Below are 26,640 nucleotides of genomic sequence, written 5' to 3'. Positions count from 1 at the left end.
CATTTTTATTCATGCTTTGTTTATTGTGCTCGCATGGGATGGTGAGGTATCGTTCAAGCGCTCTAAATATAAACGTTATCGTTTCCATCCATGTCTATTGAAGCCATGATAATACATAAGGTACGGTGGCTGCATGTATCCTCATCAGAGTCATCACCTTCTGGATCAGAGTCAGAGATCTGGTTGTGTGCTATTGTTTTCTGAAATATGGATTATTCAATGCAAGCACCCCATCTCTGCAACCACCGAGAAATCTCAAAAAAATTTATGTATATTAAAAAATAAATATGTTTTTAATAAAAATACTAGGTATTATATGAATTTTAAAAGTGAACCCTGACAAGTCAATGACAAAGTTACCTTTTTTGACTGGATTGGATCACGTAGTATCTTTTTGTACTTGCGAGTAAAACTCACCTTCAATCATGTCACGCAGATCTGCTTCACAACTCATACCTGCGGCAAGCAAGTCAAAATGCTCCTCGTCAATGAATTCAAATGCATAATACTAGCATGACTTTCATTGGAAGAAGATAGAAGGTTGGGATTCTTTCAGACTTCGCACCAGCAGAATGTCAAGGAAACTTCATCCAACAGGCACATGGTAGTTTATTCAGTACGTAGATGCCGTACTACCCGCTCATGCTTGGTACTGTTTTGCTTTTGATCACATCACAGTTACATGCGTGGCTGTGCAAACGTACAAACTTACAACACTGTTTGGAGCAAAACTTTGATTGCCATAGGCTGTGTTATCTACCACACTGGTTCCATAAACCACAATGGCAGCTCGGTTGATCTCACAGAGAGCCTGCCTATGTCAAAGGCTGCGTACAACAATGCTAAGATTCAAGTAATCCTCATCAGAATGGGCAGACGCCCTGTTTCGGTCGGCCTAAACTCTCCTAAGCTCTACTTATACAGACAATACAGTTATATGTAACCATCAGCCCGTATTGCCCATAACTCCATAAGTGATCCTATTTACCTAACGTATGTACAACAAAGAAGGCATGCACTAATAGACTTGCACAGCTTCCTCTGCAGTGGACGGATCACTGGTGAGCTGATCCCGTTTTCCTGTTTCTATGACCTTTTGCATGGCATAGTGGCACCTACAAACCATAAAGGTCAATTTCTGTTAGTTCAGAAAATGCATAACCAATCCGCAAACAAGAATACATGGATGCATCATTGCCATTTGCTAAATAAGTGCTACATTTGTTCCTGGATGCACCATTGCCATTTGCTAAATAAGTCCTACACTTGTTCTTGCCGGACTGCATTTCCTAACCCTCTTCGCTTGATCGTATCAGCCATGCTTATCAGCTATGATACAGTGTTTTTTCTCTCACAACAAAACAGCATCAGCCGGCTTATAAGCCACAGAAACGATCAAGCGAACAGGCTATTGCCGATGTGCTACTCCATGAAGACTTGCAGCACGCTTTGATTGAATGATTAAGTGAAACTGATGCAATTTCAATCCCACTAAATGAGAATGGTCTGAATTTCATACATAATAAATTTTCATTTGGAATAGCACATAAATATGAACCTTAAATACATGGAACTTCCATTTGAGTAGATTTTTTTAGGACATACCTCCAAGGGAGATGATCAAGGAACATGCAAGGTGTCACAACAAGGTCCATAAAATCTTTTCGACAAGCAATAAATGCTTTGTAACTCTTGTTCTTTTGACGTGTAACAATTGTCTTCTGCAATGGAGAAGCACCTTTCTTTACTGGAACAACATGAACAACAAGACCAGGAAGATAAACCTCTGGTGACTGTCCTTCAGATGAGCTTATTATAATCATGTGATCATCAGAAGCAGACATCAGTCCAGGACCATCATTTGGATGAGGCGATCTGTATGCCCCACCACATTCATACAAGTCATCTTCTCGAAACTGACTGTCTACGTGTGCATTACCTTCTCCACAGTGCAAAACATCCATAAAACCGCGGTAAGCAACCATGGATTTCCTTCCATCTCTAACAGTAGTCATTCTAGATCTGCCCAACTCATAGTTAATTGCTGCTGTGGAGCTAACTCGATGTTTTGGAGTATTTATCAAGCAAGATATTGCTTGGCCAAAGAGAAATAAACCACCTCTAATTGTATGCATTGGATTCCTTCCATGCGTTTGATCATTACTTCGCTCAGCCTCACTAACTGTCTGCAGAGCACCAGCAGAAGCACAATGATCTAGTGCATTTTTATCGTCTGTTCTGGCACTCATGATTCCACCAACTAGTTTACCAACTTTAGCAGAATTGGGGGAAGCACCCTTTGAAAGAGCTGTCACAGCTGAGCTACGCAATCTAATTACTGAATTCATGGATAATCGTGCAGAAAATTCATCATTATGGACTATACTGTAAGTGATGGACGGTTTATCAGAAACCTCATGTTACTGTTAGCATTGGCAAATAAATAATTACACAGTAAATTCCACTGTAAAATGTTATGAATCTCACCTGGTAACAAATTGTGAGCAGGCATCTGCTACCACATAATCCACACATGGTGCGGCTCCATACGCATACACATGTAATTTTGGGAAGCGCCCGTATAGCTGTGTTTTTATGATACAGAAATGGCTCATTTAGATGAAAAATATATTTCAAGAACCAAGCTATGCATTCCAGAAACACCTTCAGCATTCCATGCTTCATTTACTGCTTAATCACTGAGCATTTTGCATATTTTACTTAAACATTGTAAATTAGGGGGCTATTTTGTTCTGACAAGCAAGGCTTTTTTGTCTAATCTAATGAGCTCATCTTCGTCCATATGATATGCATTTCAGTAGTCTGCACGGCAGATGCTGGACGGCGGATAGACGATTCCACCATGGTCTGCAAGATTCGAATGCATGCATCTTCTGCGACCAGGGCGCCGAAACGATGAACCACATCCTTCTTGGATGCCCCTTCAGTCACGAGGTCTGGGAAGCCTGGTTCAGGAAGCTACACCTGCAGTACACCATCGTTGTTCAAGATGAATCGGCTATCCCATGGTGGCTGCGATGCAGGAAGGCGCTACCAAAACAGCTCCGCCGTGGGTTTGACTCCCTCTTCTTCCTCATCGGTTGGTCCATTTGGAAAGAACGCAATGCGAGAACCTTCAATGGAGTGTCAACCTCGGCGGCGCGTCTTGAGGTCTCCATCCAGGAAGAAGCTGACGCTTGGTGCATGGCGGGCTACAAGCACCTCGTTGCACTGCTGGCGTCAATTTGAGCCCTGCAACAACGGTCGCGAAATTTGTATGACGTAATTACAACCTTGTGTGCCTTCGTGCTCGCTTTCGGTCGGCCCTCGGTAACCCCGAATTATCGTCACGCCCGCCTCCTGTAACAAACTCTACACGATCGCGAAAAAAAGATATGCATTTCAGTAGAAGAAATCATACAAGACCCCTCTAGAATTCTCCTGTTCGGGTGTTACCTTATCTAGAGCCTGTTCGCTGGTTTGTTTCAGCAAGGGGTTATCAACCAGCCAACAGTGTTTTCCTCTCACAACAAACCAGCACCAGCCGAATTTATCAGCCCAGAAACCAACCAGCGAACAAGCCGCTAGTTGCCCTGCATTCCATCACCTCATCCAAGAAAGTAAATCCTAAAACATTATTAGCAGTGGGCTCATCCCAGCAGCCATAAATTCCCCAAAGTGAACTCAACAGTCATTATTCCCAGTGGGCATGTGTCCATATTCAAGTGAAACAGCTAAAAGGACTCACTCGATTTTATAACTAAATACGACAAGCCTCATCAGGTGGCTTGGGATAATTTCCCTGTACATTAAAAGATAAATAAACTTATTGTTGGTGTAAATAATAGATTGTAGGAGGACTCATATGTAAAATTGAGAAGAATGAATAGAGAGTGAGTGTGCTGGGGGCACACAGTCATGAATTCCCCCCCAATTCCAATATGGTATCGAGAGCCTTGGTTAGGGTTACCTGACGGCGGCGCGGCGTGGACGGCACGAGCACGGGCGGCGAGGCGAGAGCGCGTGCAGGGCGGCGCGCGGATGGTCGGTACGCGCGGGCGGCACAGCTCGTGGCGGAGCGGTTCGCGGCGGGGTGACGCGCGCGCGCGGGAGGCGTGCGAGCGCCAGCTCGCGTGGAGGAGGTTTGCTGCTGGAGTATCTGCCGTGGTGACGTCCAGGAAGAAGAGAAGAGAGAGAAAGGGAAAGGGAAAGGAAGAAGGAAGAAGAGGAGAAAGGAAGTGAGAAGTCTGTTGAGCTGCCGTTGAGGTGGTTAGTGCTGCTGCTGTGCCGCTGTTGAGGTGCAACTGGGATTTGGTGATTTGGTGAAGGTGAAAGTCTCGCTGCTTGTGAGTGCACTGCAGGGATTTTGTTGCTAGTGCTGTTCGGTGCTTGGGGAGAGGTCTGATCCAAAGAGGAGATGGATCCGGAGGAGCAAGCAAAGAGGAAAGCGGCAGAGGAGGCAACGAAGGGATCAGGTGAGCATAACAGTGGTAGTAATGGCGGAGGTGATCCACTGAGGGTATACTGTGTTGCCCCTACTTTGATGTCTAATTATGATTTTACCCTTATTTTTGTTATCGTTGTGATTTTACCCCTGCTTTGTAACCATCGAGGCTTAGTTTATCCTTACTTTTAACTCTGTTAGTTGTTTCTGGAATAAAAAAAATTAAAAAACAACAAAATCCTTCACAGTAAGACTTAAGAACAACAATATCCCTTATCCACTCATACCCTCCCCAACCCCATCCTCTACCGTATCCTCTCTATCTCTCTCATTCTCCTCACGTCAATCCTCTGAAACCCTAGCAACGGCGTGGGCGTGGGGTGCGGCTGGGCGGCTCCTTGCACCACGCGATGAGGGCACGGGCGTGGCCCCGAGCGGCCAGGCCCCGTTCGTCGGGCGGGCAAGCGCCCGGGCGTCGGGCGGCCAGGGCCCAGCGACTGAGCGTGGGGTGCGGCTGGGCGGCAACGAGGGACGGGCGCGGCCCGTGGGCTCCTCCAACGCCTCCGCCTCTTCCAACCCCGTCGCGCAGTCCATCATCGCCTTCGCCGAGGTCTCCGCGGGGCGAGGCTTCGTGTGCGGCTTGCAGGCCGGTGGCGCCGCGCTCTTCTGCTGTCCGTCCACGCCCGCGCCGCCGTGGGGGCAGCTCCACCAGCTCTACAACGGTCCCGACTCACTCGTCGACCACGCCGTCGGCGGGGACCACGTCGCGGCCTACGAAGCCAACACCTTCGCCTCCGAGACCGAGAGAGTCCTATGGTGGCGCGGCGGGGACCGGTTCCTCGCGCAGGCCGACGGCGGGTTCCGCTCGCTCGTCTCCGGAGACGGCTTCACCTGCGCCGTCGAGACCAACGCGTCTGCGGCCGTCCGACCACAGCGCGGTGAAGGCGAGGCTCGCCAACGCGACCGCCGCGCCGTACCTCGCCGCGGGGGGCTCCCGAGCATGCATCGTCCTCGCCTCCGGCGCCGCGCTCTGCTCGGGCGCGGACGACGTCGGCGCGGCGGTAAACGCCTCTGTCGCCGACGCGCTGCCAAGGGACCTCTTCTGGTACGGCCTGGCCATTGGCAACTCCCATGCGTGCGCGCTCCGCCGGCCCAACCACACCGCGGTGTGCTGGAGCCTCGGGGGGCCCACCACCACCCTGTGCGAGCCGGCGCTCGGGATCTTGCAGTTCCTCGTCGCCGGCGGCAACTTCACGTGCGGCGTCGCGTCCAGCGACTACAATGTGTACTTTTGCTACCGCTTTTGTTGGACTTGTATTTTGGATGAGACTTGGTGCTGTATGCAGGGGCGGAGCTCAGTAGAGGCGAAACTGGGCTTCGGCCCCTGCTTGCCTTTGCAAAATCATGAAGGACTAGTAGTAGCATACTAATGAAGACTAAAGTAGGTAAAGCCTAGTAGTATCTAGGAAGGGGCAGCTGAGAGCAAGAGACGTAGGAGTAAGCAACATGTTGTTGAAGTCATAATATGCGCCCATTTTATCATCATAACTTGCTAGTTTTTGCATTCAGTTCAAACAGTCATGTCATCTCGCAAGTACCGTAGCCGCAATATTTAGGCTGGGACCTATACGGGTGCGAGAAAATCCTATAATTCTGATCACTCTTTATGCTCCATAAATTCACGTGTTCTGGTGCTTACTATAGAAATTTTGACAATACTGTAGTGTTTAGCATTGAATTAGCCCCCCTTAATATTGGGTCACGCTCCGCCACTGGCTGTATGGATACTTTTGCTACACTTTCACTTGATGCGATATTATATATCTATATTTGCATGTTGTGTGGAATCATATGTAACAAGTTGTGCAATGATGTTGCCAATTTTTAAAAAAAAACAGGGGTAAAATCACAATGTATTCAGATAAGTAGGGGCAATTTCGCATGGGCAAACTTGTCCTTACTGAGCCTATTTGACACCATTACCTGCTGTTCATGGAATATGGGTAAACTTAAGCTTCGTTTTCAAAAAACAGGGGTAAAATCACAACGATGACAAAAGCAGGGGTAAAATCACAACCGGACGTCAAAGTAGGGGCAAGAACGCAATAGCCCTGGAGATGAAAAGTGAGATGAGGTCTATGATTTTGGAGCTCCTGGAGATGGGCATGATTGGTTCCAGGCCACGTGAGCTGAAGCTAGAACTAATGCCAAATGATGTGAAGCTGGAGGGAAGTAAAAATTATTTGAGTTGGGCTAGAAGAGTACATGTGCTTCTAGGAGGAAAAGGGGTAGAGCACTATCTGGCAGAGGATTGTGTTGAGCCTACTAACAAGCTTAGCCCCGAGTGGAGAGTTTGGCGTACGACAAACTCTACCATAGTGGCGTGGTTATTGGCATCCATGTCACCGTCTGTTAGTAAAATGGTGGAAGCTATGCCCACTGCAGCATAGATGTGGAAAACCCTGAGTAACATGTATTCTAGGCGAGGGAATGTGATGGTGATGATGGAAATCCAGAACAAGGCCGATGTAGTGAAACAAGCGGGGCGACCAGTGGAGCAATATGCTAGTGAGTTGCAGTACCTGTGGGGAGACCTGGACCACTATGCTCCACTTCATATGAGAGAGCCACAGGATGCCCAAGATGTTCAGAAGTGGGTAGAGGATAGGAGGGTGACTCATTTCCTGAGGATCTTGGATCCTGAGTTTGAGAGTAGGAGGGCTGCCTTTTGTCACCAGGATAGTCTACCTACCATGGAGGAGGCTATGTCAGCCATGGTCATTGAGGAGAGTAGGCTTCGGATGATGAGTGGTAACAATCCTGTAAAATCAGCCTACACCACAGTGGCGGAGAAGGAGTGCTTCAACTGTGGAGAGAAGGGACACTTGAGCTACAATTGTCCTCTGCCTCAAAACTATGGTGGTAGGAGTGGAACTCATGGAGGTCGTGGTGGTGCTCGTGGTGATCAAGGAGGTGGCCGTGGTGACCGTGGAGGAGGCCGTGCAGGGGGTCGTGGCAGAGGCCGTGGTGGTCCTCAAGCCAATGCTGCTACCATGGATAGTGGTTCTCAAGTAAATGCTGCTACTACAGAGGAGGTTCCATCTCTCACCTTGACTGGGGAGCAGGTCAAGCAGTGGGAACAATGGCAGAAGATCAGAGCATCTGAAATCTCCAAAACTACTCCAGTTGGTCCTGCAATTGCCACCACCGGTCACTTTGGTAACTTTGCCAACTATGCCCACTTGGGCAAAGGTACTCAGGCACAGGCACTTGCATCCACATATAGGCATAACATAGAATGGGTCATTGATTCAGGAGCTTCCAAGCATGTCACAGGCATATCTAGTTCTTTTAAAACATACACTCCACATTCCTACTCTGAGACTATTCAAATTGCTGATGGCACCTCCCAACCCATTCATGGTGTAGGATCTATAGAGTGTACTCCATCCCTTTGCTTATCATCTGTTTTGCATGTTCCTTCCTAGTCAATCTCCTCTCTATTAGTTCACTTGTTGATCAGTTCAAATGCATTGTTACATTTGATGAAAACCTTTGTGTTTTTCAGGAGAAGAGGATGGGAAGAGTGATAGGGACTGGAGTCAGGCGTAATGGACTGTGGTTCATCAACCAGTCAGAGTCAGCACTAGCAGCAGCGGTTGGAGCACAGGAGGGGGAGATCTTCTTGCTTCATTGTCGGTTAGGACATGTGCCTTTTGAAAGCTTGAATAAATTGTATCCTGATGTTTTTAAGGATGTGGACAGAAACAAACTTGTGTGTGATGCCTGTGAACTTGGGAAGCATACAAGATCAACTTATCCTAGTATTGGTCTTCGTAGTTGTGAGCCTTTTATGTTTTTTTGACCGCAAAAGACTATGGGGGAGATCCCCACAGTGATAGATTTTGTATTTACTAAAAGGTAGAACGTACTTACAAACAGGGATTAACTAAAAGCATCCAGCCAAACACAAAAGGATGACCGCAGGAAACATTGATTTGGATCATGCCTCTGAAAAACCTTGTCATTGCGCATCTTCCACAACTCCCATGCTGCTATCAGGGCTGCCTTCGTGAAGAAAGGAACATTGTGAACCTGTCCCGCTTGTACCAATCTATCCGAAAGTTGCAGCGTGTCATTCCAATCAAAATGGATGATTGCCCAACATTCCTTCGCTTAGGGGCAGTCGAAGAATAAGTGATCAATGGTCTCCTCTTCACCACGGCTGCACATGACACAGATGTTATCATCCTGTATGTTCAGATGTCGTCTCTGGAGCATAGACTTGGTATTCAAACGGTCCACTAGGACAAGCCACGCAAAGAATTTCACGCGTGGAGTGATGGTACTGAAGACATGAGAGTAGAAACGTCGTGAAGTATACACATTGCCCTAGGTGGGCAGCCAGCAATCCTTGGCATCAGCATCGTATGGCAGGTTCTGTAGTTGCAGTTGCAGGATTTCATATTCCTCAAAAGCTTGCTGCGAGAGCGGGAGGAAGAAAAGTTCATCAAGGTCTGTTGCTTGCATGACCTCCAGCACCGAGGCATTCTCATTACTTGCAAAGGATGCTAACCTTGGAAACTCATGGGATAGAACGGCATCAGACCACATATCATCCCAGAAACAGACTGTCGAACCATCCCCAATCTCACACTTGGCAATGCCTCGGAAGATGATGCTGAGACGAAGAACATCCTTCCACCAGAAGGAGCCAAATTCCCTAGATGCATGGGGTACTTTGGTGGTATAATATTTGCTCCACACAAGGTGCACCCATGGGGTGTCAACTTTGTTATAGAATTTGAAGAGATGTTTGAGTAGTAGCGCATCATTTTGCAATCTGAGGTTAAGAACTCCCAGTCCCCCTTTCTCCTTGGGCTGCATAACAACTTCCCATGCAACTAAATTCCCCCCTTTCTTTTGGGCATCATTACCTCTCCAAAGGCATTGCTTTCGTGCTCTGTCGATGTTGTCAATGACCCCTTTTGGTAGCTTAATGGTACACATATCATATGTGGTGATGGGGGTTATAGCCGAGTTAACCATTTCCAAGCGACCCGAGTAAGAAAGCCATGTGGAGCACGCAGAGAGCCTCCTCTCTATTCTGTCCATCATCGAGGTGAAGTCCTCAATGTGTGGCTTGGTCGTGCCCATGGGCAAACCCAAATACGTGAACGGCATAGAACCAATATCACAGCCCAATGTGTTTGCCAGATGGGTCATCTTCTCCTCATTGACGTTGATGGAGTACATATGTGATTTACTGTAGTTAACTCTAAGCCCGGTTGACTCCAAAAAGCTGTGCAACAAAGCCTTAATAAAGATCAGCTGGCTAGCATCGGCTTGCAACATCATCAGCGTATCATCAGCGTACTGAACTATTGGAAAATCCCCAGTTGGTTGTGGAATTGGAACTCTGAGCAAATTCATAGCAGCAGCCCAGTTGATTAAAATCTGCAGAAGTTCAGCCGCTATAACAAAGAGTAGGGGCGACAATGGATCGCCTTGACGGACCCCTCTCTTGCACTTGAAAATTTTTCCTAGGACGCCATTGAGTAGGACAGCAGATGAACCTGAAGAAAAAATGGCTTAAACCCAATCCAACCATCTCTGTGGGAACCCCATGTGAGCCATAACTTGCACAATAGCTGAATGTTCCACTGTATCAAACGCTTTCTTGAAGTCTAATTTTAGGATGATGATCTCTTTTTTCGACTGATGGCACTGGTGAATGTACTCATAACTCCATGCTAAGTAGTCTTGAATCGTGCGAGAGCGAATAAAACCATATTGATTTTGATGAACAACTCTCAAGATGACAGCCTACAATCTGTCAGCTAGAATCTTGGTGATGACCTTGAGCGAGATGTTCATTAGGGAGATGGGGCGAAAATCATTTACTGTCTCTGGACTATCCTTTTTAGGTACCAGGGTGATATAAGAAGTGTTGATGCATTCAAGATTAATCTGACCCGAGAAGAACTTTGAGCAAAGGGAGTAAAAATCACTTTTGATAAATTGCCAACACTTTTTTAGGAAACGGCCGTTAAAACCATCAGGGCCTGGAGCCTTGTCAGCCGGCATACGCTTCACCACCAAATCCACCTCCTCCTGCAGAATTGGGGCAGCAAGAGAATCTAGGTCGTTCACTGGCGTGACAAGTCTAGAGAGGTCAAAAAGCATAGTAGGTGATGATGTGGTACCCATGCGATTTCTGAAGGAGTTCCAGAGAAGGCCTGCCTTCCCTTCATGGTCGTGGATCCAAATGCCTTGGTCATTCATGATCTGCGCAATGGAATTTCTTCTATAAGAAATAGTAGCCATGCCATGGAAGAATTTTGTACACTCATCGCCCAACTTTATTCTATTGACTGTGTAACGATTCCTCCAGTAGAGATTCTTGTATCGCAACCAAATTTGAAGTTGTTTCTTGACAACAGCCCGTAGGTTTGCTTCTGCATTAAAAAGGCCTCTTATATCCTCCAAAGCATATAGAAAACCAATGACTTGGTTGCAATTGCTGATGAGCATTCTTAGATTTGATAAATGCTTGCTCCAGTCATTCAGTCTGGCTCTTAGGGCCTTGAATTTGGAAGAGATGGTACGAGCAGCATCACTGTTAGCTGGCATAGAGGTCCACGAGTCATATACTGTGTCTAGGAAATCATCTTGCTCTGCCCAGAAATTCTCAAAACGGAATAGATTAGCTCTAGGAATTTTTGTGCTAATCACCACCTTGCATGGAATATGATCCGAAGTGATCTTTGCTAAAGGGAGGACCTCTGTGTTGGGGAAGTCGATGATCCAGTTGGTGGACGTGAAGAACCAATCAAGTTGCTCAAGCAACGGATCGGATTGCATATTGCTCCAAGTGAATGCCCGACCCTTCAAAGGCAGCTCAACTAAACCAAGATGCCCAATCGCATCATTGAAAATAAAAGTGTCAGCAAGATTGCCACCAGGTCTATTTCGGTTATTTAGAGAGCGGTAGAAATTAAAATCTCCCAGGAAGATCCAATTATATGAGTCAGATATAGCATGACTACGAAACTAGCTGACAAACTCTGAGCGGGTAGGATCATTACATGGTCCATAGACTACGGTTAGTTTCCAGGTCTCGCTGGTGTGTGTCGCAGTGAAGCTAACCGTGAGACCAAAGCTCTGTTTATCAGTGACTATGCCTAAAAAACTGCACTGTTCCAGAGAAAAAAGGATACCCCCAGATGCTCCTACCGAGGGTACATAATCAAAATGGTCAAAACGCCGCGCTGCAAATTTTCTGATAAAGGATATATCAAAGGTTTCTTTCTTCGTTTCTTGCAAACATATTACTGAGCTAGCACTCTCTTTGATTTTATCACGTATCGTGTCCCATTTCTCTATGGCATTGATCCCACGAACATTGCAGCACAAAATAGTCCAGTTACGTGTACCCATTATGTAACAATAAAAGGGAGACGGTAGTTCCTGATATGACTAGCATAATCAGGATGGGCTGCATTTCAGATGGTATATTGATCGAGAGGATGAAGATCAACAGAGAAGTAGAAGCCAGATAAGTGAAAATACTAAGATTGATAGTAGTGTCCAAAGAGGGAAAGATAGTAACATTAAAGCAAAGGACATACTTAAAATCTGGCCACACAACTGTAACAAGATAAAATGAGCAAACTGCCGCCCCAGGCGTTCTACAAAAGTTTACGATCATAGCACTTGGCGATAACTTAATCAGAGGATTCATCATTGGCCACCGGATTGGAAGAGGGCGCCTGCATCAGCGCTTCTTGGGATAACTCTCCAGGAGCTACTCCACAATTGATACCCCAGCCCTACAGGATATCAAATGGTATTGGTCCAGTTTGACCCGTAGGCTCGACAAGCAGTACTGGACATGTCTTTGTCTTCTTGCATGGATTTCCAGCCAACCTGACCTCATGGAAGCCATCCTTGTCACTAAGTCTTGTGCTGCGTCTCACAGTACTGTCCACCAGCGGAGTAGCAGGATTACTAGGGACATCGGGTAGAGACATGTTATTGTTCATCCTTGTGCTGCGACTAACAGAGCCTTCCACCACCGGCGAGATTGTGTTACTCCAGGCCACAGGCAGGGAGAGCATGGCAATCCTCCGACGTTGGTATACTCGCATGCCTGCTTCACCACATGGACTTGGCTGCATTTGCTCACTTTGAAATTCAAAACCTGACGAGCCAGAAGTAGCTGGGCCCTGCTCGACACGAGGATCAGGCAGGATGATAACAGAGGACCTTGGCTGAGCACTAATGTTTGGGGTCCCTGCTCAGTTACATCTTTGAGTGGATTTAAGTGGTTTGTCACCTTTATTGACTGCTATACTGGTATGACATGGATCTACATGCTGAGGGGTAAGCATGAAGTCCTTCGATGCTTCCAAGACTTTCATAAATTGGTTGAAAATCAATTTAATGCCAAGATTCGAATTATCCGTACCGATAATGGGAAAGAGTATGTGAACAATGACTTTGTGGCATATCTCTTGAATCATGGAATTATACATCAAACCACATGTCCTAATACTCCACCACAGAATGGTGTAGCCAAGAGGAAGAATCAACACTTGCTGGAGGTAGCAAGGTCACTGATGTTTCAAATGAATGTGCCTAAGTATCTCTGGAGTGAGGCAGTGCTGACAATAGCATATTTAATCAACCGCATGTCGTCCAGGATCCTTGGTATGAAGTCACCTACTGAGCTTTTATTGAGACAACGAGAGTTTAAAGTACCCCCAAGGTATTTGGTTGTGTTTGCTTTGTTAGGGACCATAGACCTTCAGTTGGAAAATTAGATCCTCAGGCGGTGAAGTGTGTCTTTGTTGGATATTCTTCTACACAAAAGGGATACAAGTGTTGGGACCCTGTTGGAAAGAAATTGTTTGTGAGTATGGATGTGACGTTTCGTGAGTTTGAACCATACTGCACAAAACCATGGGATCTTGATCCGTTCATGAAGGAATTCTCTTCAGTCACTGAGAGTGACAGTAGAGAGGGGGAGAATGGTTGTGCGCAGAATGAAGGGGCGGCTCAAAAAGAAGTGATTGTTGGGGCTATCCCGTGTCCAATGGATGTGTCTGCGGCTCAGGAGGTGGTGGATCAGGATACTGTTGTGGATATGAGGAGTGATGGCCATGAGAATGAAGAGGTGATTGAGAATGAAGAGGTAGTTGTTGATGGGAATGAGGAGGCGATTGTTGAAGGGAGTGAAGAGGTGATTGTTGGGACAAACCCATGTTCTACAAATGAAATGGGGACAAAGAATGGGGAGACAGTTGTCAAAGAGCCAATAGTGTATCAAAGGAGGCGGTTTAAAAGTCAGGGGAGCAACTCAGTTCACCACAGCCACAGCAGCCTATCTCGCCAGTCCCAAACCTCTCCTCGGATTTCTCTCCATCGAGCTCCTCGACCCAATCTGGGTCAAGTGGTAATCTTTTTCCTACCCCTGAACATGTAGAGTTACCTCTTGCACAACATAGAGATACTAGACCCAACTTTGGAAAACCTCCTGTTCGTTATGGCTTTGAGCATCCTAGTACAGATCATGATATTGCCAATTTCCTCTCATATTTGTAACACCTCGGTGCTAAGCATGCATTAACATTTTGTAAATCATGATCATAATCATTATTATGCATTTATAAGCATGACATGAAATATAGAATTGAAATATATTAATGAAACAGGTATGTGTATAGTCTTGTTTTAATAGATTGGATGCTATGTTTGTTTTGCCATGTGTGTACCTTGGTTGATCACTTAGACAACTTAGAAGTAATTAGAATGCATTTTGGAGCAAAGTTTATATTCAAAATTTTGCCAAATTATGCTTTTAAAAATAATTCTTCAAAAATTGGGTTTTGAATTATTATTGATTTTTATTTGTAATTCAAAATCTACTTGGAATTTGATTTTGGTCATAAAAGCAAAGTTGTAGATCTCGAAAAATGGAGCAACTTTCATTTTTGCACCAAATCTTGAAAATGATTTTTGTTGCTCAAAATGATGAATTTGGGGCTGTTTGAATTTAGATTTTAAAAAGAAAATCGTTTCATTTCCTTAGCGGGCCGCCGCCCTCGCTTCTCGGCCCACGGCCGAAGCCGGCTCGGCCTGCCTCCGCGCCCGCCACTCGCTCGCCCGCCCCGCGTCTGGCCCAGCAGCGCTTCGCCGGCCCACGCCCACGCCGCGGCCGCTCCCGCGCGCAAACACGCCCGCCTTCCTCGCCTGCCCGGTCGCCACGCGGCGCCCGTACACCGGCGGCGAGGGGCGGTGCCTGCTCCGACCGGCTGTGCTCCGCCTTCAAAGCTGTCCGAACGCGCGCACGCCACTCTACCCCGCACGCCATCCTGTCTCCTCCTTTCTCTCTAGTTCAGAGCTCCTCGGGAGCTCTCGCCACCGAGCGCTGCCGCTGCCCCGCCGGCGACATCCCCTCCTCCCACGCCTTTTTCTTCGATTCCCGCCGCCAGCAGCTCCGCCTTGGGTCCCTGCCTCGCTTGCGCTCGCTCGCGGCTGCCGTCGTCGAGGTAAGGGCCGAGCTTGGCCGCCTCCTTTCTCTCCGGTGAGTGCGCTGCCGCGGTCGCGTGGACCGTCACGTCGCCGGGCCAACTCCACCCTTCCAGTCGGTGCGGCTCAGCGTGGTGTGCACGCTGGCACCGCCTGCGCCACCAGAAGAGCTCGCCGCCGGTGAGCACCGGTCGGCGGGGCTCCTCCCCTGCTCTCGGGTCACTGACCCGTGGGGCCGCAGGGCCCAGCCACAGTGGCCGGTGGAAGTTCCGGGTGCACAGCACCGGGTGCACCCAGCGTTTGCGCCCGGCTGATTTTCGTTTTTGAAAGAAAAAGATTTCTGGAAAATGCTTTTAAAGGATTCTAAAATACATAGTTGCTGCTGTGGTGCCCCAATTTTGGTGAAACAATTTTCTTTGTGTTTCTTATTCTTAGATCTACAATATAAAAATGTTGCATGTCAGTTTTGGGATACATTTATGTAGAGCTTTATTTAATTCTTGATATTGCTGATATCTTGTAAAATGGTTAGTAAATCCTATATGTATCAGAAAAATATGATTCCAAGTTTGTTACTCTTCTTGTGTAATGTACTTTCTGTGAAAAATATATTCCATGCATGTCCTGTAGAAAAATTATGAGGTGTAGTTCAAGTGCCTTTAATGGCTGATTTTTGTTATTTTTGCTAGAGAGCAAAATTTGTATAAAACATGCATGTGATAATTTTTGTACAATGATTGTATGCTATGAAGATCATAGAAAAAATACTAAATCTGTTGTTTGACACTTTTCATAATACAAAGTATTTTCACATTCATAATTAGGTCCAAGCTTGTCATTTTTGTGTAGGCTATTCCACTTATCCAAATGCCATAAAAATCTGATGGTAGACTACTTAGGGTAGTACTGTGCTATGGTAATTTTCTAAGATTTTTCTAAGCTATAAAAATAGATGTTGCTATTCAAACCTATTATTAACTAGAGTTAATCAAATGTTGCTTTGTGTATGCTTAAGAAATTAGTGAAGCTTTGGTGTATCTTTGAAGCATTTAATGAGATGTGTTGACTTAGCATATTAGTAGTAGAAGAGAATGCAGTAGATGACATGTGCTTGTAGTACATGTTCTTAGATGATGTTGACTACCTTGCAATCAAGCATATTCATTGTGTTCATTTCATCCGATGCACCTTTTGCATAAGCACTTACGCACCTACATCATACAGGATCGTAAACCGAGAGCCCAGTCGTCATAACCGAGAAGCCCGAGGAGCAGCTCGAGGTGCAGCCGCAGGAAGTGACCGAAGCAGACGAGGAGGACGTTGAGGAACTTCCGAAGTGCCCCGATCACCGCCCGAGCTCCTTCGAGAGAGGCAAGCCCCGGAGCATTTTTCTCCCCGGTTTGCAATTATTAATTAAATGCTTTACTTTAATTGATGCATTACGTTCAGGAGTTGTTTGCAACCGTTGCTGCATTATACCTTGTCTACCTTTGTTATACTATATCCTTGTTACCCTGGTATCCATAGTTGAATCAATGCTTAGCTGGCTTAGACCGGTAGAAGTCGGGTGATTTCCTGTCACCTGTGAGCTATAGGTGGTTACCTGGATCTGGTTGGATAACTATGTAGTCATGGTATAACTAAGTGTTAATTTGAAGTTGAGACCGGACGGAGACTTACAGAGTTTTGGACTGTAGTGCTTTCCGTCTGTGTCGATTAAAGACCGACCGTTGTTGGGCCTCAGGTCATGTTGAACGCATGCCTTACATTTAGCTGACCGAATAAAGTACCTTTCGACCGTGAAGCTGGGAGATTATTCGGGCCGAATAGATTGCCCGCAGCACACTATGCCGGAGCAGGTGTGGTAGGACACGGGGGCGAGATGATAAGAGCAAAGTGCAGTCGGTCGGCCCCCGGGTACATGTGGTTCCTAGCAAACTCGAGATTCCTGGATAGTTGACTCGGTGACCGATACCTCACTTTAGCGGGTGAGTGAGGTTTGTGTAAGGAATAAATCACCAGCTAGTTAGGAATCGATTCGAATCGCCATCGCTCCTGGATAGTGAGCACTTGACTTGAGTTACTTCATCGTAGTAATGTTGATGAAACACTTGGACAGTTATAATGAATATGACATTATGGAAGTTGTTAATGATCATTGGTTATCATTATTTGCTTAATCACATGCTTGCTATAGTATAGGTGCAAATGTAGTCGACAGGTTAATAATAATTAACTTGACAATAATGCTGTTAGAAAGGTTCTTGAAATGCTAAAAATGCCTTTTTGCAAATGAGTCAGCTACCCTACTATAAAGCCCTTCATAATCCTTGGTGTCACTTTATTTTCGGTTATGTCGGGTAAGTCTAGCTGAGTACCTTCTCGTACTCAGGGTTTTATTCCCACTTGTTGCAGATGGACAGATGTATTACGGCTACTGTATCAACAGCCTTTATCCTACGATGGGTGATGCTTAGGACCATGGGCATGGTCATTCCTTACGTCTCGTCTGATGCTTTTGTTGGAGATGATCATTAGCTGGCACTGTATTTGAACTCCGTGTGAGTGTGTGTGGTTTTGAACAAATGGCTTCCGCTACTTCTATTTAAACTCGTTTTGTAATAACTATGTTTAAACTCTAATGTATCTGTGATGTGAACTTTTATGTAATATGTGACGGTGACCGCTAAACTTATTACGATCTTGGCTGGTATGTGAGTTGGTTTGAAATCCTTCGTGATTTCACGAACTACCGGGTTATACGGGCTTAAGTTTGCTAAATCGTCTGCTCTGGCGAGTGTTTTTTCTTACTTAATTTCGTATAATTGATCGGTTCTGTTACAATATTCTCATCTTTCACCTGCATATAGAGCATTTGTTGCATCTTTACAAACAGTGCCTATTCCAAGGGACCGGAAGTGTGCAAAGCAAGACCCTAGGTGGAATGAAGCAATGAAAGAAGAGATGTACGCTCTTCAGAAAAACAAGACATGGGAACTAGTCCAACTTCCAAAAGGGAAGAAGGCAGTGGGCTGTAAGTGGGTCTTCACTGTGAAGCAGAACCCAAAAGGAGGTGGATAGATACAAAGCAAGATTGGTTGCAAAAGGGTACAGTCAAACATATGGGATTGATTATAATGAGACCTTTGCTCCTGTGGCGAAAATGGGTACTGTTAGGACCTTGATTTCTTGTGCAGTTAATTTTGGTTGGCCTCTTCATCAGATGGATGTGAAGAATGCATTTCTTTATGGTGATCTACAGGAGGTCTATATGGAAATCCCATCGGGGTTTGCAAATAGTCAGACTGTTGGGAAGGTGTGCAGACTTAAGAAGTCACTATATGGGTTAAAGCAGTCACCCCGGGCATGGTTTGACAAGTTCAGACGAGCAGTTTGTGATATGGGATACACTCAATGCAATGGTGATCATACAGTCTTCTATAAACATAGGGGGACATTTATCACCATTATGGCAGTATATGTGGATGACATAGTGATTACTGGAGATGATGTAGAGGAAATCAAATGTTTGAAGGAGAATCTAGGAAGAGCCTTTGAGGTAAAGGATCTAGGACCACTTCGGTATTTCCTTGGGATTGAGATTGCTAGGTCGTCTTAGGGGATTGTTCTCTCTCAAAGGAAATACGTCCTTGATCTGTTGGCGGAAACTGGAATGCTTGGATGTCGGCCATGTAGTACTCCTATTGACAAAAATCATCAAATCAATGCCCAGTCCAGAGATTCTGTTAATAAAGAAACATATCAAAGATTGGTCGGGAGATTGATATACCTGTGTCATACAAGACCTGATATTTCCTATGCAGTGAGTGTGGTAAGCAGGTATATGCATGATCCTAGAACAGGGCATATGGAGGTGGTCTACAGAATTTTGAGGTACCTGAAGAAAACCCCTGGGAGAGGGTTATGGTTCAGGAAGAATGGGCACCTGGATTTGGAGGGATACTGTGATGCGGATTGGGCAAGTAGCAGGGACGATAGGAGGTCTACCTCTGGTTATTGTGTGTTTGTGGGAGGCAATCTTGTCTCATGGCCAAGCAAGAAGCAAGCGGTTGTGGCTCGGTCTACTACAGAGGCCGAATATAGGGCAATGGCATTGAGCCTGTGTGAGATGTTGTGGTTAAAAGGCTTGTTGAAAGAGCTGCTGTTGAGAAATGAGACCATGACGCTTCATTGTGACAACATCGCTGCAATCAATATTGCAAACAATCCGGTCCAGTTTGACCACACTAAGCATGTGGAGATTGATAGATTCTTCATCAAGGAGAAGCTAGACAGTGGGATCTGTTGGAAAACGGGGGTTTCCAGCAAGTAATACACGGAAGACCTTCGCCTAGCTGGGTGCCCCGGAAGAAGGTATGAGAAGAGGAAAGTGGGCCCAAGCTTAGTTAGGGTTCCATAAATGTACTCACCAAAAACCAACCCCTTTACACAGGACACCTTCCCCTTTTTATAGGGTTCCACTTGCCAATTTCATACATTACAATCTTGCCCTCTAACCACTCAGGCATATTCCCGAGATATTCCTACACTGGTTCTAACCCTCAGGGTGCTCTCTGACTTTGTCCTCCTACACCGCCTGTGTTCCTTGGGCCCCGATTTTAGGCCCACCAAGGGCCCATTTCCAGTTTTTGGGCCGTACTGTCTCTGCCGTCTTCTGCACAACCTGGTTCTTTGCTCAGGGTGCAGTGTCTCCGCCCTTCGCTTCGGAGCCTCCGCCTTTGACTTCCCGCCACTCCTATGCGGGCTCATGGGCAGGCCTTCGCCTGTCCCGTCAGTTGCAGGCGGAGGCCTCACCGTGCCCGGCGAAGGCTCTGCGGAATCGCCTTCCGGGTCCCCCGCGCGGACCTCCGCCTTCGCCTCCCAGGTCTCTGCACCGTCTTGGCCTTCGAGCGAAGGCTCTCCACCGGGTGCTCCTACAAAATATCCAAAGACGACCCGAGGTTGTTGAGCGATGTTAGCCTTAGCCCCCGCGAATCCGTGTTCTAGTGTCCCAACAGGATCCTAAGACTAAAGTATGTATAATCACGTGGTCAACTAGCGGATTGTTTTACAAAGGGTTTAGGACCTAGTGAGAATGAGTCGAGTTGTAACAAGATGGGCATGTTAGATATCTTTAGCCCATCTTGAGGGGGAGTGTTGGTGTAAATAATAGATTGTAGGACTCATGTAAAAATGAGAAGAATGAATAGAGAGTGAGTGTGCTGGGGGCACACAGTCATGAACCCCCCCCCCCCCCCCCCCCCCCCCCCCCCCCCCCCCCACACACACACACCACCACCACCAATTCCAATACTTACCTTAATACCAAGAAGTGCAGCTACAGAACCTCCTAAAGAATGTCCAACAATTTGAATATTGTATCCATGGCACTCACAACCATCCCCAAGAAGAGAAGATAAGAATCCAGCTTTCACTGTATCTGACTTATCTGCAAGCAGTTACATGATAGCAGTAAATGTTATGGTGCTCCAGTGCAATTTTTTAAAGAATAAGGTGACAGGGCAAAACTTGTACCATAGTTACAAATATATTTGTTGTAGCAATTGAGGTATTCTTGTTTGTAGTTAATCAGTACTAGGTTCTGACCTATAGTACTTCGAAATTCAGACGAAAAAAAAAGAAAAAGAAACATAGATAATTTAACATGCTTTGCATACAAAGATAAAATGATGCAGTTGCTTTTTTTGCATTCACAATGAAGTTGCTTTTCTTATTGATCTTGATGTATGGGATGCCCCTCAAGTTCTGCATACAGCTCTCGAGCTGATTCAACAATTCCTGCATGTCCATAGTGTGGAGATGAGAGAACAGCATTCTTCACTTGAGGAGACAGATGATCAGAACTGCAATAGAACAAATCATCTCATCAGATTTGTTCATGATCTGAAGACCACAGTTACTCTGACCAATTTCCTAGAGTTTTTTTTTTCCAGAATCCAGATTCATTCAGCCAACAAGTAGGTATTATATGGTCCAAAAATTGTTAACTGACACATCTTGAACCACCTACCTTGTGGTCATTGAATGGTGTAACGACCTGATTATGTGCCCTAACTGATGGACTATACAGCAATGTGTATGTCAGGAAGAACATCTACTCCTTGTTTACAGCCTAATAAACTTGTTTCTAGAACATAAATGCAAAGGAGGTTGTCTGATGACATGAATCACAAACGAAGGTCATATACTTGTTCATTTGTATACCTTTTTGCAAAAACAAATCTGCAATTAACTCTATATAAGTTTCAGTACAGTAAATAAGGCAAAGTATAGTGAGTTACTTGATCAGTCCATCCAGGTCATCTATATTAAGAGAACATTCCTTACACAAGCCATCGGTAATAACATCTTCTGGTGTCTCAGTTCCATGGATAGCGATGACTACCGTACTCAAATAATGTAAGACAACAACAAAATAGGCCGCCTCGCGTTTTGTCTGCAAATAGAAAAGAAGATACCTTGATCACAACAAAGCTGTAACTACAGATTGTACAGGGGATGTGATGATTTACCTGATTAACACGACCTTTTCGGAGGACTTCCGGGGTCACATTGGCATATTTTAGGAAAGCAGCTGCATGCCCTCTCCACCAGTTATCACCTTCAAGAACTGGTCGTCTGCAGAAGTAAGGTTTTATGTATAATTGTGCGTTTGGAAATTATTGACTTCGATGCAAATGCAAGATTCTTTTTCTTTACTTTAGAATGCAAAGGAGAAAGTGAAAACAACTCCTATGAGCCATCCTATGCCTCACCAATCACTTAATGGAAGTTTTCACAAACAACAAGAGTAAAGAGCCACCAAATTGAGAAAGCGTGAGTTATCCAGTTTTTTGCAGAGATTATCAGGCACCACTGAAGCATTCCAATCTCTGCAGACTACATAATATAAAGTAATTGGTAGCAACAAAATATTTTAGGACCGCATTTACCTAGCACGAGTCCATGGGGTCAAAACACCTTGCCTATTGAGCCACACACAAGGAAACATAAGAGGATTCCTTCCAAAATCAAGCAGTGGGCCCTGAAAGCATAATATGTTCAATATATCTGGCAAGAACTGATATGAGACAGAGCAAAGGTTTAGGGAATAACTGTATAGGCAGCTTCAGCAAATGGATGAAAGAGAATAGCCTCTTGGATGAGATCTTGAGGAGCCTCCACTAGTTCTTTTGAAATAATTGTGGATGACTTAGATCTCTGCAGTAGTGAAAGTCCTGAAGGGAAATCATTTAGGATGCAGATAACTATGGTTAAAAGTAGTATCATGAAACCACATAATCAGGCTTTTAAAATAAGTTTCATTTTCTTTTATTGATCAGGGAAAATAATCTAAGTTCCATTATGGTTCTCTAAAATAGTAAAATGCCAATAGGCTTTAACATGTTCATGATATAGCAAACGGCAGTTTCTGTATAATTTTAGCTGACTACCCATTTAATGTAACTGTGATCTTAATCACAATTCATATTGATGCTTGTGATTTTATCCATTAGGCAAATATAATCACACATATTCAACAAGACTGAACAGAGGTGGGTTTTGTATTGCAGGTAAATGGAAAACTAACCTGCTACGAGTTCAAGATGACCAGTTCCAGATGCGCGATAAGCAGTTCCAGATGCGCGATAAGCCATAAGATCACCCAATAACTTTGCCACAACACATATATCATCATCTTCCAACACACTCCTAGCAAGGTTAAGACAGCCATTTAGATTGTTCAAGTATCAATGATGTTAGGACTTAGGACATAAGAATGTGGAGCATACAAGAACATACAAATATTTAACACACCCTACATAAGACCTCACGGATTCCATGATCAAACACCTCCCTGTAGTGAGCCCTCCATGCAATATCATGGGATGCATAAAATGATCTCCACCTTAGGACATCAGAATCAGTAGCGCACTGAACTATAGTTGACACCCACATACTGACAAGAAAAGTTATTAACAAGATGCGCCTCCAGTCACTGTTCTGATTTTGACCTGATAAAATTCAGATAACGGTCATCAGCACTAAAATCTGCCCATCCTTGTATTTATCAGACTCACTCTTTGACAATAATAAACATGAAGCACAAGGGCATAAGAAACAGAAGAATGAGTAAAAGAAAAGTGAATTCCTTAATAACAAATCTAGTGCAGTGAAATGCACTACGGCACATAGAATCCTAAAGATATACCAAAATAATTCTAGGATCCCAAGGAAGATATATCACTGTATAAGTCTCAACAAACATCTTATCCAATCCAATCCCACAAAAAATAGTTTGTGCCATTGTGCATGTACCTGAAAAGCACTGTTTTGAAGACCCTCCATCCAAGACATCCTTTAAGATGATACACATCAAATAAATTGCCAACACAAATTGTAGCACTGTAATGACCATTCCAAACCTTGTCCACCAAAGCCATCTCTTGTATCGTAGCTGTTCACATAAAGCTTCAGATGCTACAATAATGGATATGCATCATGTTAACATTTAAAATGCGGGCCCCGTTCGGCTTACCTAGAAACCGGCTTATTCGGCTTATTTTTTCAGTCGGAACAGTGTTTTTCTCCCACAACAATTCAGCCAGAACAGTGTTTTTCAACCAGTTTCAGCCAAGATTCAGCAAGCCGAACTACTTAAAAAAACAATACGATGAAAAACTGTCAATAATGAAGCACTCTGTGTCTGTTGGACAAAGTAATGCAATTGCTTCATGCTAGTGAAGGTAAAATTACCAAAATGAAAACTCGACAGCATGGCTTACAGCAAGTTCAGAACACTTCGCTTTTGAGAGAAAAAAAAAGAGAGCAGTTGAGAACACTGTTCTCACTTTTCGTTGACTAATGATCTCCCATGAATCATGATATAGAGACAAAGATGTCAAAGGTTCAGATATGCTAATGCTGCAAGCTGCATACGAGGAATGTGTGAAGACATCCCTGGCTCCCCCAGTCTACCTAATGAAGTAAAGCCTCAAGCTGGGAATAGGTAACCCAGTCACCGCTGCCATCTTGCTACACCCATGAGGCCATGACACTCCTCAGGGCAGAAGCGAAGAGGATTCTACTGACAAGAACCAGTTCCGCACTGCAAACACCTAGCGCCATAGATATCTCAGAGCCCCAATGTCCAAATCACCAATCGCACCACACGATCCCCACCTCTGCCATCCCACATTCCCGCGAGGTGTGGTCTGGAAACCCAATTTGCAAGGTCGAGGAGAGCTTGCGTCCTATCCGGCCATCGATGCCGCTGCTACCATTGCCCCGGGCTTCAGAGGCATTACTACTCTACCATGCTAGTATTTTCGAACAATTAATTACTTCGCATTTTAGGGATCAGTATTAAACATGTAATTTAAGGCGGATTAAATAGAACACAAAGTGCATTAAGCTCTCGAGCTTGGAGCTTACCCGGGAGAATTGGCAAAGGTCGCGCTCGCTGTCGACGTGGGCCCCGATGGCACCGGCGGCGATAGCGGAGGCGGCGGCGCCCTGCGCGAACCCCGCCACCGCAGAAGCGAGGAGCCTAGCCACCAACGCCGCGGACGCTGCCGCGGCGGCCGGGCCTAGGGCGCCCCCGTCACAGCGGTCGAGCGCCACGGCCGCGACGGCGGCGCCAGTGGAGGCGGCGGCGCGCACGCGGTGGACCACCGGACGGTGGACAGCACGCCGGCGGCCATGCCGCTTCCGCCTCGGCGCGGCAGCTGCGGCTGCGAGGGCGAGGCGGGCAGGCAGCGGAGCCGACGAGGCGGAGGCGCACGAGGCCGGCACTGAGACTGGGCACGAGATGCCACGGGCACCGCCACCGCTGGGTTTGTTATGACGGGGCAGAGGTGGGGCCCAGCGTCAGTGGCAGTGTGGACCATACTGCGATTTGGTTGGCAGCTGAGCTGCTCGGGTGCGCGCTGTCTCACGAAATTCTGGTTGCGCGTGCGAAGACGAAAGCAAATGACACCGGCTACAGTACTACGCGCTATGTACTACTAGGTCACTGGTCAGCGGGCCCGGACAGATCATCTGGCTTCAGGCCCACTGGTCAGCAACGAATCTAGAGGTAATGGCTTGGACCCCACCCGTCATTTTGGTTGGAGTTAGACTGTCTCCAACAATAAACCCATATGGACACTAACCCTAAAATAGGTAGCAAGAGACTCAAAATTAGCTTCCAACAGAGTACCTATATAAGAGATCTATTTTGAGTTGTCTGAGAGGCATAACACAAATATAGATATCATCTTTCCTGAAAATTTATTTATAAAAAAATTTTTCTTTTAGGTTTTGTTGTTAAAAAAATATCGAATAGTTATTAAATATTTTATCTGTAGCGCTAGCCTTAGTGGTTGGCACGTGCACGTCGCGTAGCTGCCTAGTAAATGACGTCTACTATCTCTAGGACGATGTTCTTTAGGCTTTGTTTAGCTTCCAAAATTTTTCATCCTAAAGTGTCACATCGAATCTTACGGTACATGTATAGAGTACTAAAAGTAGACGAAAAAAAACTAATTGTACGGTTCTCGACAAAATCACGAGATGAATCTTTTAAGCCTAATTAGTACATGAAAAGCCTTAAGTGCTACAGTAACCCGCATATGCTAATGACCGATTAATTAATATCATTAGATTCGTCTCGCAGTTTCCTGATGGGTTCTGTAATTTGTTTTTTTATTAATATCTAAAAACTTCTCCCGATATTCTTCCGACCCATCGATGTAACACCAAAAAATTTTCATTTTACGAACTAACGCACCCTAGTTGGGTCGCTGCGGTAGGTGTCGCTGGTCAATGCAAGGGGTCCACTCCCACTTGGCGAGTTTACCAAGACAATGGGCGCCTGCTTCTCCGAAGGAGGGGTCGGCCACGTCGCCCCGTTACGAAACCGCCGTTCGATCACTCATCGTGTGCATCGGATTTGTTAGAGCCGCTTTTGCTCGAAGCTGCTTCTGCTGATTCTAGATTCCTTCTCAGTCTTCCTATGTGTTTGTTGGCTCCAGCTAAGAATTCGGATACACACATATATATACAGGGCTTCCAGCTTCTTCTCCGACACATTAGCCTCGGCTTCTTCCCAATCGAGCTGGTCCGTGTCGTCGCCGTTTCTCTTCCTCCTTTCCTAGCCGTCGCCTTCGCTGCTCTCCATTCTTGCTAGGGTTTCGTCCACGCCTTTCTGCGCCGCTCGCTTCTCGCTGGTCTCGGCGGACTTGGTGGCCGGCCGCCCTTGCTGTTGTTGCTGCCCGCGCTGCTCGCGGGGGGGCCGCGCTGCTGCTGATGCTCGCGGTGCTGCCGGGGGGGGGGGCTGTGTTTCTCTGGCTCGGCGCGGTGCTCGTTGGGTTGTTGTTCTACGCCTTTCTGCGCCTCTCTCTTCCTGCCACCTGCACATAGGGATTTCAGCCAGGTAAAGATGGATTCGTTTATGGCTTTTACCAAGTGTGTGCTGTTCTTATTCGGTTTCGTATGCATATATAGAGATGGATTCATGTTAGGATATGGTGCTGCGGTGAGTCTAATAAAAAATGGAGTTCTCGAGTTACATGATTGTTGTCCAACAATAGATGTGCCACTACTACAACAATAGCTGTTAAGTTAATAAATGCGCTGTTTAGATTTTACATCTATTATTGGTACTTATAATGTTGTTAAAT

At 45.8% G+C, this 26,640-nt stretch overlaps 2 protein-coding genes across 13 annotated transcripts; one reads left to right on the top strand and one right to left on the bottom strand.

The window, feature by feature from the left end:
* Positions 1-643: 643 nt before the first annotated feature.
* LOC136456985 (uncharacterized) lies at positions 644-24,770 on the bottom strand. Of its 11 annotated transcripts, XM_066457012.1 has the most exons (14): positions 24,413-24,770; positions 23,517-23,631; positions 23,297-23,435; positions 22,781-22,992; positions 22,569-22,690; positions 22,094-22,215; positions 21,931-22,022; positions 21,511-21,616; positions 21,280-21,434; positions 20,296-20,841; positions 3,457-3,802; positions 2,488-3,372; positions 1,606-2,385; positions 644-1,115 (listed from the first exon to the last, which is right to left on the bottom strand). In XM_066457012.1, exons 4-10 carry the CDS (start codon positions 22,870-22,872, stop codon positions 20,709-20,711), a joined length of 822 nt encoding a protein of 273 aa, XP_066313109.1. In that variant the 5' UTR covers positions 22,873-22,992; positions 23,297-23,435; positions 23,517-23,631; positions 24,413-24,770; the 3' UTR covers positions 644-1,115; positions 1,606-2,385; positions 2,488-3,372; positions 3,457-3,802; positions 20,296-20,708. The 11 variants fall into 11 exon arrangements, with proteins under 11 accessions (XP_066313109.1, XP_066313110.1, XP_066313115.1 ...); XM_066457013.1 differs by lacking the exon at positions 23,517-23,631 and having other exon boundaries at positions 23,297-23,458; XM_066457018.1 differs by lacking the exon at positions 24,413-24,770 and having other exon boundaries at positions 20,296-20,776; positions 23,517-23,695.
* LOC136456983 (uncharacterized) lies at positions 4,337-8,378 on the top strand. 2 transcript variants are annotated; one of them, XR_010759624.1, is made up of 2 exons: positions 4,337-4,475; positions 8,013-8,378. XR_010759624.1 is itself a non-coding variant. In XM_066457007.1 (2 exons), exon 2 carries the CDS (start codon positions 6,895-6,897, stop codon positions 7,930-7,932), a length of 1,038 nt encoding a protein of 345 aa, XP_066313104.1. In that variant the 5' UTR covers positions 4,356-4,475; positions 6,478-6,894; the 3' UTR covers positions 7,933-7,968. The 2 variants fall into 2 exon arrangements, 1 of the variants encoding a protein (XP_066313104.1); XM_066457007.1 differs by lacking the exon at positions 8,013-8,378 and adding an exon at positions 6,478-7,968 and having other exon boundaries at positions 4,356-4,475.
* Positions 24,771-26,640: the final 1,870 nt, after the last annotated feature.

The sequence above is a fragment of the Miscanthus floridulus genome, chromosome 6 (assembly GCF_019320115.1).
Source record: "Miscanthus floridulus cultivar M001 chromosome 6, ASM1932011v1, whole genome shotgun sequence".
Taxonomy (NCBI): Eukaryota; Viridiplantae; Streptophyta; class Magnoliopsida; order Poales; family Poaceae; genus Miscanthus; species Miscanthus floridulus.
This window is presented reverse-complemented; position numbering and strand designations above follow the sequence as displayed.

Excerpts from the sequence above, each read along its gene's own strand:
- LOC136456985 (XM_066457011.1), bottom strand. The coding sequence starts at position 2,615 with ATGAGCCATTTCTGTATCATAAAAACACAGCTATACGGGCGCTTCCCA. Across the intron at positions 2,386-2,487 it reads TGCTCACAATTTGTTACCAG|TATAGTCCATAATGATGAAT; the intron begins GTGAGATTCATA and ends CATCACTTACAG. Across the intron at positions 1,116-1,605 it reads CTTGATCATCTCCCTTGGAG|GTGCCACTATGCCATGCAAA; the intron begins GTATGTCCTAAA and ends TATGGTTTGTAG.
- LOC136456983 (XM_066457007.1), top strand. The coding sequence starts at position 6,895 with ATGTGGAAAACCCTGAGTAACATGTATTCTAGGCGAGGGAATGTGATG.